Source organism: Meles meles, chromosome 7 (genome assembly GCF_922984935.1).
Source record: "Meles meles chromosome 7, mMelMel3.1 paternal haplotype, whole genome shotgun sequence".
NCBI lineage: Eukaryota > Metazoa > Chordata > Mammalia > Carnivora > Mustelidae > Meles > Meles meles.
The window spans coordinates 140,487,760-140,503,025 of NC_060072.1; the positions used below are offsets into that span (position 1 = coordinate 140,487,760).

Sequence of the window (15,266 nt, forward strand, 5' to 3'; positions counted from 1 at the left end):
CGGCCCTATTAGATCGCAGGTTCCTGGGGACAGCGACGCCGCCGACAGCCCCTGTAACAGTCAGCAGCGCCACGCAAGCTCCTCCCCCCTTCATCTCGGCCACCCCAGGAGCAGAGCCTCCCTCCTCAGATGGAGATTAGGTAACATGCCCAGGGCTTGCTAGAGCCAGAACTTGAATTTCGGCTGGTCTGACTTCAAAACCAATGCTCTGAACTACGAGGTGGTATCCGCACCATTCATAGACTCGACCAACATCTCCGACTAAAACATCATCTCCGTGAGTCGCGGGACATGGGACAGTTCACCGAGCTGGGTTCCCCCGAGTTGCTGACTCTGCTGAGCCAACGCATACAGTAATAGGGAGAAGGCACAGAGAGTGTGGGCTCTGACTCTTAGAGGATGCTTTAAAAATACATTAGAAAGCTCTGATGCTTTGAGGCTTAAGGACATTGGGTGCGCAATGACAGGAAAAACCTAATGCACCTGGATTAGGTAATGACCTGATTTTGTCTCTTTCCTTGGAAGCGCTCGTGTCAGGAAGGCAACGACTCAAGGCCACACCAAGAGGCCTGTGTAGATCAGTCGGACCATGGTTACGTAGAAAATTCTGTTACCTCAAGCTGTGCCATCAGCCCTGGGAAGACATCACGACTATACTCTGCTGACAGAGTCCGGACCAGGGCAAACGCGAGGTCCCACGGCACGTGTGCACAGGAAAATACCGTGTGGCACACACAGGTATGAGGTCAAGACAAGCTGTGGCTGCAAGTGGCGAAGGGCTGTAATCCTCTGAAGGGAATGCCATTATGCAGCTCAAATCTCATCACAACAAATACCGTTAAAACAGAGATATCTGTACAACAAAAATCCTTTCAAGCTTTGGCTGACGGCCCACATACTTCAAGCAATATTTGATGTGAGATTTGGAGTCCGCAGTAATGGGAATTGACCTATATTTCCAGAGGTAAGATTTGAATGATTTCATCTGTAGCTTCTATCCCATGGTACCATGAGTTGGAATCCTGTACGATCTAAACCCGTGAGCATGAAAACCAAAGGCGAAGGCAGGGACCAAATCAACCTTGCTCGTGAGGGGCAGAATTCCTTCCTTTCATTTGGGGGAGCATTTAGGTACAGGAGAAGGCCTCTGACCCACACCCTGACATGGCGCAAAGCTGGTGTGTGGCCTCATCTCCGCGAGGTGAGCACAGGGCAGGAGAGCGCACAAAGACAGGAGGAACATGTTCAATTTCTTACTCTGCTACTTACTGGCTGGGTCTGCAGGGCTGTTGCTTAACTTCCACAGAGCCTCCGTTTCCTCATCTCGAAAATGTGACCACCAACACCTGCTTTCAGGATTTTCGCAAGACCTGAAGGAATGGACTCCTAAAATGGGTTGGTGCGTAGCCTACATGCTCAAAAAAGTTGGTTCCCTCCTCTGGCCTCCTCTCCCCTCCAAGAAGGTGGGCTTATGCCAATGATTTAAACGAGGATGGTTGTAAGACCTAGTGAACGAGGTCAACAAAATGTATAGTCTCAAACACGGCCAGGCCAAGACAGTGTTCAGGGGAACGGTGGGGAAAAGAGAGAAAATGGTAGAACTAGGCCATGTATACTTTCCTGACTGAAAGGAGGGTCTTCTGGCTAAGGCAGGCTCTGTGTCAAATAAAATGCAAGTAATCAGGCGACAGATGAAATGAGCTTTGATCACATACGTCACCCTGAAAAAATGCTGACAAACTGAAACTTGGAGGCATATTTTCCTGGACTGGGATGAAGTATGGCTATGGCTCCAAAACCCTCGCTTACTGCCCCCGGCCTAGTTCTCCGTGGGTGTCATTCTAGAGGGCGGGATGGCCCTTATTTGGTGACTCTTCAGCACTAGTCTGGTGCACTGTACCATCTTTCCTCAGTGGGAAACTACGGAAATTACATATTAAAACAAATTCTAGTCTTCTCCATTTGGGAGTAACGCAGGTAAATAATTCAGGAATATTATCGACAACCTTCTCAATGTTGTCCCAATTCGTGACATTTTAAATCCTACTGAATTTTAGGTAGGTGATTTTCTTTTTTTCAAATTATGGGACAATCGAGTTTGTGGGGACAAAATTCCACGTGAGCCAAAAACAGGCCTTGAGACAGAAAACAAGAGTCCTAGGAACATAATCTGAAGGTGTGTCTGTCTACCCTGATAAAATGAGTGCTGGTTTTAAAATTCTTCAAAGGTTCCCCAAAATGCTATCAGACCGCAGCAGCTAGAGAGAACATTTCTCTCTAGCCACCATTTCTCAGGGTCACAGAGCATTAGTCTCAAGGATGACTTCCCCCTCTCCCTTCACCTTGACAGTAGGAAGGAGGCTCAGAGAAAAAGTGTGTGCCAATGCTCATGCGTTCAAGTCAACCACAGGTACAAAGCCCAACCATGAGTTTGCAGGACCTCTCCTGAGAGGCAACAGAGAAATAAATTAATAGGGCAGACCCAATTTCCAAGGAGCAGAGAAAAATAAAGTGCAAGATCGACTCAGAAGACAGGGGAGCCCTGGGTTAGATAGCCCAAGACATCAAGAACAGAAAGAACAGAAATAAGGAAGCAAGGTTAGAACAGCCGCAAAGACTGAACAGTAGCAAGCAGCAGAGAAGATGCTTTTTTAAATTTAGTTCACACAGAGCTTACAAAGGATCCCTCCTGTACACAGAAGCTCGCGCTGTAAAGAGGTTTCTCATCTCTATTTTAATAACTGAAACCCCCTCTCCCCATCACCCTCGTCCTAAAATGGAGGCAGTAAAAACCACCAGACTGTACACTTGAAATTCACCACTGGCAAGGGCGTAAACCACACGCATTTCTGAAGGTGTGCTAACTACTTCAGGCCACTAGGGTGCTTCTTCCCGCCCGAAAAGGCACATTTCACTTAAGGATCCCCATCTAAGCCCCAAGAATTGATGTCCCTCTGAAAAAGTACATCCTTTCTTCCTTACACCAGCGGCACTGCACTAACTGTGCGGGAGGCATCTCAGGGTCCCCACAGGCTGTGGAAAAGTCCAGTGCGATCAGAACCGCACCGGCAAGAACGGGAAGGCAGAGGGAGAAAGAGTTAGCTCCTGCAGCGCCAGGCTGAGCAGCCCGGTTCCTGGGAGAGGCATGCACTCCGCCCGAGAGGAGCCTGCGCCGCCGGGGAAGTGACCTCGGGAGAGCAATCACGCGCCTGGACAGAGGCGCGGCCGCGCGCTCCCGCCACTCCTCTCCTCCCTCCCGCGCGTCCCAGGCCGGCTCGGTCCACCTGTCCGGCGGGGCGGGGGCGCGGGTGCCGGCGCGGGGAGGAGCCCGGCTGGCCGGAGCCCCCGGGCGGCGGCAGCGGCGGCGGCTCCCCTCGTGGTCCTCCCTCCCTGGGGCACTGGGCATCCCCGCAGGGCCGCGTGCCCCCCCCCACCCCTCCAGCCCCGGCACCCCGGACTGCGCGCCCCCCTCCACCCCACCCGGTGCCCACCCCCGCCCCTCCCCAGCGGTCTGTACCTTTACTCTGGGGAGGGTTCTGACTCCGGTCCCGGAGGACGTTGATCTGGTAGACGGCTCCGTAAGGCTCAAAAAGTTCTTTCAGCTCCTTTTCCGACCAGGACCGGGGGATCTGTCCGACAAACATCTTAATGGCATCTGGGTCTGGTTGGTCTGAGTGATCCAAAGCGCCGTTCATCTTGTTGGCTGTGCCGTTACTGTCAAAAAGGGAACCGGGAGCCAGAGTTAGGGCTGCACGGTGAGGGACAGGAAGAAAAAAAATGGGGGTGGGGTGGGGGCGGGGAGGCGGAAGGAGGAGGAAGAGGAGCACGGGGCAAAGTGCCTAATGAGTCGGAGAAATTTGATGAACTAAAACAAAGCACAGGCACCATTAGGTTGCTCGGCGGCGGCAGCGGCTGCGGGCTCTCACTGCAGGCTGCGGTTCAGCATCGCCGCCCGAGCACAGGGCAGCGCCCCGCCGGCTGTCACCCGGGGCGTGGACATCTTGAAGCCCGGCTCGGGAGGCAGCTGCAAGTTAAGTGCAGGTCTCGCTCTGCAAGGCTGCCACCAACGCATCGGCGGCCTTATCAGCTCCACACTGGCTCTCGTGTGCAAAGAAGGGGAGGGCTGGATTTCTGTTGGATTCTCCCCCTCCGCCACCACCCCCCCCCCCCCGCCTTTTGGAGGGTTTTGGAAGAGAGGAGAGAGGTGGTAATAATAAAGTCACATGAAAAGAAAATGAAACACTTGGCAGTCCGTCAGATGACTAATGCAAGACGCTGGTGATGAATTTGCAGAGTGCGCGAGGCATCCATGTGTGCATCAAATTAGGACGTTGTTGCTGCTCAGAATGGAAAGTGCTCCAGCAATGCGGCTCCGCGCAGCCCATTGGCTGCCCACGCTGGAGAAAAGGGCCGGGCAGGGAGGGGGCTCCCGTTTAAAAAGCACATTGTTTATGGGATCCAGGCACAAAGGGTTTAATTCAGAGAGGCAAAGGCGATCTCAGAAATGCCTGCTTTGTGCCGGAAAAAAAAAATGCAGCCCAGAAAGTTGAGTTCCCATTAAAGGACACTGAATATTTCAAATCTTTCACACTCCATAAATTGCTCTCTGTATATCTGACTTCCAGATGTTGTACTTGAGTTCTAAACAATCACACGTTTGGGAGAGAAAAGAGGAAAGTCTGCCTTTTCTTCTCCTAGCTTCAGTAAATATTTGGGGCTGATACAAAGAGTGAAAACATAAGCTTTTACATATCAGTCTTCTTTAATGCTGTTTTCCAAAACAGTCATTTGGAAGAGAGAACCTGCTCAGGTTTAGAGTTCTGCCGTTCTAGTCAATGTCATGTAATATGATGATGAACGTCTTCGTTTTTTTTTTTTTTTTTAATTTGGATCCCTCCTATTTGAGCTGCAGTAAACAGTAAAGCAAAATCCCCCTACCTCCTTCATCTCGACCCCCATCCCCATCCGACTCTCCTCAATGCACCCTAAACCCATCCACCCTGCCAAGTGACAAGGCTGAATGCCCTGAGCGGCATTCATTTGCAGTACTAGGTTCCTGACTTCACATCCCATCCTGTGAAAATAAAATGGACCTAAGCAAGTACATGGCGGGCAGATACGGTACCTACAGAGCCACTTCCATGGCCACTGCCAGCCCCCAGCTCAGGAGGCAGAAAGGTCAAAAAGGGGCCACAGGGACTAAAACTTCACTGCAAATGGCAGGTGTTATTTCCGGGTAGCCTGGGGGAAATAATGAGAAGACACTCAGGGATCTTAAGCAGGGTTCCTTATTAGATTAAAGCCCACAATCAAGGACCACCAGAGTACCTTCCGTCTGCTGTGGACCTAGCTCAGATCACCCCAAGCTCAGGATAAAAAAAGACCCTGCGTGATGGCTAATAGACAAACAAAAAACCTGTGGAGAGGAGAAATCCTGAATTCAATTTAATCCCGAGAGGAAAATGACGGCAAATACTCTTCACTAGGTCCTGGCTCCGATTTCCACTTCTTCTCGCCCCTCCCAGTTTACCACTTAATTTTTTTTTTTTTTTTAATTCTTGAGATAAACAATCAGACTGTCTTAACTTGAAGCACTTTCGGAGCTTTTCTCTAATCAAACTTATTGTTATAAAAAATGTTCTGCCGAATAAAATACCGAGTGCAAAATCTGCCTTCCACAATTTGGGTGCCGTGTGATGCTAGTTTGTGGTAGAGGAAAATCGCTCGTCTTGTTCTCAGGCACCTATATGTCTTCACAAATCACCCTTGGAGAATTCAGTGAACTCTGTAATCACCGCCCCCCCGAGCTGACTCCCGCACAGCGTGGGCGGCAGAGCCCCACGCAGGACAGAATGTCGTGCTCACAGCTCGCTGAGAGCAGAGAGGGTGGCAAGATGGATTTCTGGGCCAGGAAGGGCTGTGGTTACCGCTGCTGACAATCAGCGAGCCTGAAAAGAGGAAGGCACTGCCACAGGTCTCCGCTAAGGGGGAACGGAAGTTCCAAAAATGGGCTCTTGCATCTCGTCTGTACAGAGCATAGTTAATACAATGGAGGGGTTAGGGGACGGTATACCAGTCCTCATGCCAGAACTTAGAGCCAGCATCCCGGCCCTGCCTGCCCCATGGGGGCCTTTCTCCTTTCCTCAAGAAATACTCACGGGGGTGCCTAAAGGAAAGGAAGCTGGTGAGAGGGCTGGTGCCTCATGCCTTTGCTCTTTCTGCGGGTGCCTATTTATAAACCTTCCCCATCGGCCATCCTGCAGAGATGCCTGCAGATCTCTGATCTGAGTGGGCTGTCAGGGCTCAGGGCATGGGCTCTGAATTCGGGGTCACCCTTCTGGACTGTGCCACTCCGGGCCTTAAACTCTTCATCTGTAAAATGGGAGTGACAGGGACGCCTGGATGGCTCAGTGGGTTAAGCCTCTGCCTTCGGCTAGGTCATGATCTCAGGGTCCTGGGATGGAGTCCTGCATCAGGGTCTTCCTCCTCTCTCTGCCTGCCTCTCTGCCTACTTGTGATCTCTGTCAAACAAACAAACAAACAAATAAATAAAATGGGAGTGACAGATGCCGTGTCACAGATTGAGTGTTTGATACAGAATGCAGCCCGGGATAAGGGTCTGAGCAGTGTTAGCTTTTTCTGCTGTTAAACTGCGTCTTTGCACTTGGAATGCGCTCGGAAATGACTGACCCTTTGCAAAACGTCTTCTCAGTCCTCAGGTTTTCACAGAGGAGACTCAAACGCAATTTATCTCCTAAACAGCACTGCCTATCTTTCAGTGAGGACTTCCATGCCGGATGCTGTGGGAGGCGTTTTACATTCATTTCTAATCCTTGTAACAACCCGATGAGAAAGTATTATTTTCTAGATGCAAACGTCGAAGAATTAAGTTCCTTCTTAAGATGACTGGCTTGCATACTATAGAAGGAGAATTCAAACCTGGGCCCAACGGGCTCCAAAGCATGAAACATTTCTAATCCATCATGTGGCCGAACACTGTGTCAGGTCTCCCTTGGGCTGTGAGGGAATGGCTCAGGGTAAATCCGAGAGAAGACAAGGCCACGAGCAAACCCTGCTGGGTCCCTAGAATCACACTGCCAAATAAAAGGCAGCACTAAGAGAAACACACACACACACACACACATACACACACACACCCCTTTCTACTATCTATGGAAAGGAGGGGGTCAGTGCTGAACTTGACACTCCATTGAGCCTATGTTAAAACACACATTTTTCTCAATAATCACATAACAATGTCTCCATCTCCACGGATTCCTTTCCTCTCTATCCCCACAGGGTAACATCAATGAGCACCTCTCACCCACATGGACACGTCATTTCCGAACTACTTGCCATTTTGCAAAGAACCGTTCCAAAGATTGTCGTTAAATGCTAAGCGCCTGGCAATCCCTTAAGTAGTTCCAACAATGTCTATTTCTTACACAAACTACCGCAAAAGCATATCTTCTCAATCAAAAGCCTCTGTGCAGGACGGGTGGCCCGAACCCTCGCCGACCCCACATGGCTGACGCCACGTGAGATCCTAATGGTACAACAGACTGGTTCCCTTCACTCTGATGCAGGCAAGCTCCCCCTTCTTTGCACTCCCAGCTTTCTCCCCGGCTGATGTGTGTTTCTAGCAGAGACTTACTGACTTCTTCTGTCCTCAGGAGGCTGTGCGTGCTGACACTCTAAGGAAGCCAGAAACGACGTGTCCACAGTTAGACCACTGGGGCTACCTGCCAGAGGCCACAGAGAACCCATGTACTCTTCACAGAGTAATAATCATGGGGACAGAGACCCCCAGTCTCAGTAAGATCTTCTATTTACTAGACTGACCTCAGGCTTAGAAAACTGGACTGGCTCACTTCTCTGCACTCCCTAGCCATCTTTAGCACCTAACCCGGTGTGGGAATCAGACTCAAATGCAAATACTTACTGACAGCCTCCTCTTGGCCAGAACACTCGCCACGCACTTGACATACGGTACTGCAACAGCTCCACGGGGTGGCCTTATCCTCCCTGTTTAGGAAATGACGCCACTGAGAGGCATGGGGGCAAAGTGACTTTTCCAATGCCACGCCCCTAAGAACAGGTGTCTGCGGAATCTGGACACGTTAAGATGTTAAGGCCAATTGTCATCACTCACTATTCCACGAGCCGGCTTTCTGGAGGCTGAGGTTCCTGGAGGACTCAGGGGTCACGCGCAGGCCTTCAACGAAAGCGCTGGCGCCTCTGCCGGCACCTCACCTCCAAGCTACAAGAGACTAAGCGCCAACGCCGCTCTTGGTTTTGGCGAGGAGCCAAACCTGAGGCTCCTCTAGGACAGATGCCATATGGAATCGGACCACGAGTTAGAGAGCACCAAGCCAGCGGGCACGGGTGGTATCAGTCTCCGAGCCAAGACGAAAATATAATGATGTTTGGGGAAGACAAAAATGAGTGCGCTTACTTTTTTGCTTCTAGTACAGGCACTGACCTACTTCCCTACTCCATTTTTGCATAAAGAGAACGAGATCAACAGAGGATATGCAAAATCTTCCGAGGTTCCTCTAAGCAGTCAAATGTTCAAAATTATAATAATTGATTCAATCTATCACTGTTATCAATGCCAGGACAACAAGCTTGTGTAAGGCCCAGTGAATTGCAGGTTCCCTTCTGGAGCACGGTAACAAAAGAATCAGTAGGTCCTTTCATCCTATGGCTTGGAGAGCAACTTTCTGCATTCTATCTCCTTTAATCTATAGGAAAGGGAGAATGACAAACTTACAAAACGGGTATAAGAAATGGTAAGCGGCTATAAGTAACTGTACTTATGTTTAAAACAAAACAAAACATAAAATGCCCCTTCAGAAGACATACCAACCCAAAATCAACATAAAAGGATGGCTGGCTTGCCTTGGAAAAATTTTGTATAAAGACAGCTAATCTCCCTGAAGGTTTATCAACAATCTTACTGTTCTTATCCTCCTCATCTATCTTATTTTTGTGTTTTAGAAGATCTTGTATCCGTGCTCCCCAGCGCTGGGCAGTGATGGAAACGTTCTCTAACTGCGCAGGGTAGCCACCAGTTACGAGTGGGCTACTAGACCCCTGGGACGGGCTTAGAGCAACCGAGAAACAATTTTTAATTTTCATTTTAATTAAATACTTCAAGCTGCAAAGATGCTGCAACAAACAAACAAACACAACGAAGGAGAGTTGAAATTCACCAAAACACGATTTCATCAGGAGGTTTCGGGAAAACGAGAATAAGGACCAGGAAAATGCCGCCAGTGCTGGAGGCACCGGAGAGCAAGCGTGTGGGGTCATGGACTGCACGGCCTGGGGTCTCAGCATGGCTCCGCCTTACATTCCCTGTGGGGTCCCAGGTAAACCCCGTCACCCCTGTGCACCTCGGGTTCCCTACTGGCAGAACAAAGAGAGAGAATCGTTCTCATGTGGCCCCTCATTTCTGTAAACCTGCGGCTCTGCTTTGGGCCCAGGTGCTGATGAATGGAGAAGATAATTTAGGTAATAAGACCAGCTGCCTCCAGCCCGAGGGGACTCCCCATCTGTGTCGGATACAGTCCCCTGGGGCTCAGAGGTGACTAAGGTAGAGGCTAGGCATTGACGAGGTGTCCCTATGCCATGCAGAGTGGCCTGTGGGCTCAGACACTCTGATTGGCTGATGACTCGGGGCAGCTACCGGGGTGTCATCTCTCTCAATTTGTGCCACTTTGTCCCACTATCCCAACTGCAGTCCCAACATTTCAGTCAGATGACAGGACACTCTTTCAAAGGGACTGGGCATGTTGTTTTTTTTTTTTTTTAATATCACTTGTACTTAAGTAATAGCACATGGAGAAACAGGCTTTGTTTGCTGATCAAAGGAAATTGTCCAAGACTGAGCTGCATAAGGCAAAGGCAGAAGGAAGCTGGCAAGGAGCCTGGTGCCTTCCGGCGGGCGTGGGCAGCAGGAGGATGGGCGTGAGATCCAGTACTGTGAACCATCTTCCACACTGTCCAGGGTGTTGATGATTACTGAAAAACACAATTCTAGGGGCACCTGGGTGGCTCGGTCGGTTAAGTGACTGGTTTCGGCTCAGGTCATAATCCCAGGGTCCTGGGATAGAGCCCTACATCGGGCAACCTGCTCAGTGGAGAGCCTGCTTCTCCCTCTCCCTGCCCCTCTGCCTACTTAGGCTCTCTCGCTCTCTCTTTCTCTGTCAAATGAATAAATATAAATCTTAAAACAAAAAAACAACACAATTCTCTCCACCATCCACTGGCAATGTGGCCCCGGGGTTCCCAGCCATGTCCCCCACTGCACCACGGGTGACTAGGCAGAGACCTGGACATGGCCCCGCTCAGAAGGCACAGCCCTCTAATTCTAAACCTTCCATGGCCTCTCACTTTGGAGAAAGGAACCGCTTGTCATCTAACTTCAAGCCTGGGAATCACGTGTCCTTTCAAAAATGTACCGTTTCGGAAAACGTCCACCTTCTGTGGCTGCCTTTCAACACGGCACCTTTGCCACTGGACTGACACGGCTACGGTTTAATGACAGTGGGATTCGGAGTCCCTGAACGGTTTGGGTAAATGGAACAGAATTCTCTGGATGTTTGCTGTCTCACCGATGAGAGGACGAAACCAATGACACTCCTGTATTCGCCTGGGAGGTAATGTTACCGCAGGTCACCAAAGCTTTGCGAGCCCAGGCCACGCCGGTGACAGGATCGGGCCCCAAATTCCCGAGGCGAGACACCTGGAGGTCTGCGGCTAAACTCACAGAAGATGAACTAGAGCCAATCCTACCCTAAGTTGCTGAAGGAGACGACGTCCATCCCTGTGCTTTGATGGGGCAGAAAACCCCGGCTTACCGGGAATGTACGGGACATTGATTTCATTCATGGGTGAATTTCACCAGGAAAGAGCGCACCTGTGATGGGCATCTAGGGACCTAATGTTGGTCGAGCTGGATCTCGGGACCTAATGTTGGACTGTATTTGGAGGGAGGTCTGAAACCTATGCACTTGTTCACTAGTGCGAAAGGGAACCCTGACTCACAGGAAGTGACTCCTGCAGAAAAGGCCACATAGCACAGGCATCTGGACTCACCCAGGAAAAGGAAAAGGGAAACCTTATTACCTTATCCCAACTTGACTGCTAGTAAAAAGCAGATTGGTGGAAACCCCCCACAAAGCAGTAAGTCTGGAGGCATCCCGGGGTGTGTGCGGTCTGACGTACAATAACCCTCTCTGGGAAAGCCACGAGGTGTTGGCTCTGGGTGGCCTCCGCCCAGGGAACTGATTTCGCTCAGTGATTTACCAGAAATAGTTCAGTGGACTTCAGAGCGGAGCAGAAGGCATTTGCATGGGGAGAGGTTTTTCAGATGAACTTTCAGAAATGGCAATAGGGAAATAATAGCCACACAGAAGATTTAGATCAGGCTTCACATTTTCCAAGTCCTCGGGGAGCTCACATTAATTACCCCACCCCCCAAAGCTGAGGTCAGTATTGCTGACCCCACTTTGTAGATGGGAAGAGGGCGTGGGGGGCACCCTGACCCTGGGTACATGCCTCTTCTCAGTGCCCTCCCCATCTGATTTACCCCCCAGGGGTCCGTGCTGCACAATGCACCTGTCGGCGCAAGTCACTGTACGTGGTTCTTCTGGCTGATGGGGAAGAGGCTGGTTTGGCCCGTATCAAGTAAGGTAAAATGTGAATCATGAAATGAAGACAAATGCGGGGGGACTGCCCACACTGAATCCGATCTTTACCTAAGATGTCTCCCGCAGTCACCTGCTAGCGGCTCATGATGACAATGCGGGACACACAGGGAGTGGGCAAACAGCACTGACAGCGTGTCCCCAGGTCCTGGCCACCACGTTCCTTGAGGCGTGTCACTCCTGCTGCTGGCCCTGGCTCAACTATTTTGCCAGGAGCTACTGATGTAAGAGGAAGCCAGCAGGAGGCTGGCAACACTCGCCGCTCCCTGAAGACACAGCGGTGGCGGAAGGGGACGGTTCTCCCTTGCAGGTTTCTGTCAAACCCACTCGGACTGGATTCCCCCCCCCACCCAAGTCTTGTTTCCTTTCCCTCAGATGACGCAGTTACGGAAGACTTGCTTTACATCAGGCACGCTGCTAGATGGGAAGGAGAGAGGAAAACGAGGTCGTTGCGCCCCGAAGCCACACGCAGCCAATGGAAAGAGCGTGCACAGCGTGAGACCCAAATACGAAGAGATAATGGCCAGAACAGAGGGACAGACAAGGGCCTGCTGTAAGCCAGCAACAAGTGACCAATGGGGCCACAGGGACCGGCACGCAGCATTCTAAACACACGTCGTCCCAGGGGTCCAAGCTTTAAGCGGCGTACGAGCAAATCAGAGGCAAAGGGAGAGGAGCTGCACCGTTTCACCGAGTTGGCAAAGCAACCCGTGGAGGCCAGCTTCCCTGGTGCTCCTGTGGTTTGCTACCCTGTGTGCAGCGGGCCCCTCCCTCCTGGGCCGCTCAACCCTCCTGTCTGCTCTCCGATAGCCACGGCCGGCAGAAGGCTCTGGAACCACCTCAAACGCACTTTCTTTCCTCCGGTTTGGCTTCACGTGTGACGTCCCTGTTTTCCCGAGTGCCTCCCACTGCCTCCTACCCTGCGCCAAATCTGAGACTAGGAATGTCTTGCACAGAACACACACGTCACGCAGATCTCCTGCCAGCCAAAGACCTCGCTCATCCCTGACCGCTGAGCCTACGGAAACAGTAACTAACTGAGCCCTCCGTCGGGTACACGGTACGCTTCTGGAATTCGCCATGTGGGGGATGTCTGCCTCAATCATGAATTTGATAGGTATTTATACAGCGACCCCACGGTCCAGGCATTCAAGGTTTGGAGAGAGGGCAATGAACAAGATGAGGTTAAGACTACCTTTAAGGAGCTTATATCGACGGGAGATGGGAGGGAGCGTAAGATGGCTAAACAGGGCAATCTTTCAAGGGATTAGAAAGGGGTCATTTGTTTCAGTGGAGAAAAATGAAGGGAGAGACAGAGACATGGAGTGCCTGGTGGACGGGTGCGACTCTAAGTACGATGGTTAGCAAAGACCTCATTTGGAAGGCGAGCCTGGGGCCTGCACGGTCTCAGTGTGGCCCGAACATATATATTCTGAATAATGAGTTTTGATACAGCAAGAAGGCTTTGAAGTCGTAAAATTTAAGTCACACGTTACACAATTATAAAGAACATGATTACAAAGGACCACGTTATCCCATTTGGCACTGTTTTATTGAATCTGAGGGTCGATACACCTATTACGAATGAGTTACTAAGTTATGCCTATTTTTCTCTAAATGCCCGCTGGGTCCACTTGCCCCAGCTCTGCCACTGTCCTAATTCTGGCCGTTCTGGTGATAAAACCATTCAGGGAGGGGCACCTGGGTGGCTCAGTCATTAAGTGTCTGCCTTCGGCTCAGGTCATGATCCCAGGGTCCTGGGATCGAGCCCCGCATCGGGCTCCCGGCTCAGCGGGAAGCCTATTTCTCCCTCTCTTGTGTTCCCTCTCTTGCTGTGTCTCTCTCTGTGAAATAAATAAATAAATCCTTAAAAACCTGACCAACAAACAAAAAACCATTCAGGGAGCTCTCCTACCTTGGAAGAAAGGACGAAGACTTTACTGACCTCTGTGTTTGCCCACAACTCTATCTACCCTTCTGTTAAATATTGATTATCAGTCCATTCATCTCGTTTTATCATTTATCAATGCCCAAATTGAATTTCAGGCTGGTCTTTCCTCAACCTGCATTTGGCCTGCCTTCCTCAGTCATCAGTGATGTATACTCAAGGAGCACAAGCTAAAATGAATGCCAGCCTAAGGGAGCCAGTCAGCAGTGTAAGGCTTGATATCAATGTGCCGGAGGTTAGAGATGCCACTGTTTCCTTCCACTGATCTGGAAAGTCTAAAGCTGACTATATATATATACACAAACTAATCATATCATATGAATGACCGTTCAGATCACAGAACGGCATCCACTGGCGAGGGAAGATAAGTATTTCTATAGACTAACAATTTGTTAGGTTCAGATGTATTTCTTTTTTGGGGTAATGCCTTCAAACTCCTACATTTGTGGGTTGTCAGCAAGAGAATTCAGGAAAAAAAGGACCTCAGAGCAGTCAAAACGTATGTCACCAACTCTTTCCCTGCTGTTTATTTCCTTTCAGTTCTTTGGGGGAGCTTCTCAATCCATTCCTCAAAGATTCTCATGTTTTATGTTGGTTTTTCACAGCCTTGATCATCCGCCCTTCAATCCCACAGGAGACCGCAGGTCGCAAAGGAGAGGGTTTGCAAATGGCGGCCCAGGGAGTGGCCGCCTCTGGATGATTTCGAAGGCACACAGCAGTGGAAAGCCCATTCCGAGCTGGGGCTGACTTCTGTTCTCCACGAGTTCCCCGGGACAGCTGCGCAGCACAATAGTGAACCTGTATGATGGCAATCCTGGCTCATCGAGAGAGCCATATGATGCTCAATAACTCTGGGTCGGAAGGCAGGGAAATATAGAATTCATGGTTGAGAAGGGTTCCTTCAAAATGAGACAACAGAGAACCTGTGCCTTAAGGGATACGCTTTCCACTCGAGGGCAAACTTAGCTAATAAGGCCGACTCATCCCGCAGGGGCCTCAGGTAACCGAGACTTTTCTCCCTCATCCTAATACACACTGTGCATCAAATACACACTGTGCATCAAAACTCAAGATCTGGATACCATCTACTCTGCTGCCGTTAAATGCAGTGGCTGATTTTTGCCAAGACACTTCAGCTTTGGGGGGGTTAATCTTCCCGAGTTGCCTGTTCTATTTTTACCAATCTGTTATTGTGGTTCTTGTTGCATTTGGCTGGGACGAGTGAGGGAAGTGGGTGGGAATCTGGGGAGAGAGGAGTTGCTCCCTTTGGGGATTTTGTTTTTCTAAAGTAAATTATGTTTGTTCACTGATCAAGAAGTAAACTTTAATTCTTTCTCTTTAAGACATCACAAAAGATGATGTTTGCGGTTGGAAAACCGGAGATTAAAAAGCCCATAATGGATGCCTGGGATACCATTCAAGGGACTAGTCATGAATTTTCTAGAAGCTTTCTGTCTGAGCATAAGAAAAGGAAACAAGAGGATCTATAGAGACTGCATGAAATTCCTAGATAGCAATCCAAAATGCTCGCCTCTCCCATAGACTGCTTAAAGAAATTCGCAAAAGTAATGGAAAAACACTGCCAAGGCTGTAGCATTACTCAA

General features: G+C 50.1%; 1 protein-coding gene across 14 annotated transcripts in view; it reads right to left on the bottom strand.

Annotated features, from left to right (window-relative positions):
- Nucleotides 1-15,266, bottom strand: part of CELF2 (CUGBP Elav-like family member 2) — an 829,878-nt gene that overhangs the window by 155,408 nt on the left and 659,204 nt on the right. For 12 of the 14 annotated variants that reach the window (XM_046013183.1, XM_046013181.1, XM_046013180.1 and 9 more), the window contains one exon: nucleotides 3,518-3,714. In XM_046013183.1, coding sequence (XP_045869139.1) covers nucleotides 3,518-3,695 — 178 coding nt within the window. In that variant the 5' untranslated portion in view covers nucleotides 3,696-3,714. Of the gene's footprint in view, nucleotides 1-3,517; nucleotides 3,715-3,885; nucleotides 4,140-4,223; nucleotides 4,244-15,266 lie in introns of those variants that run through there. The other 2 variants (XM_046013184.1, XM_046013182.1) reach the window with 2 other exon arrangements.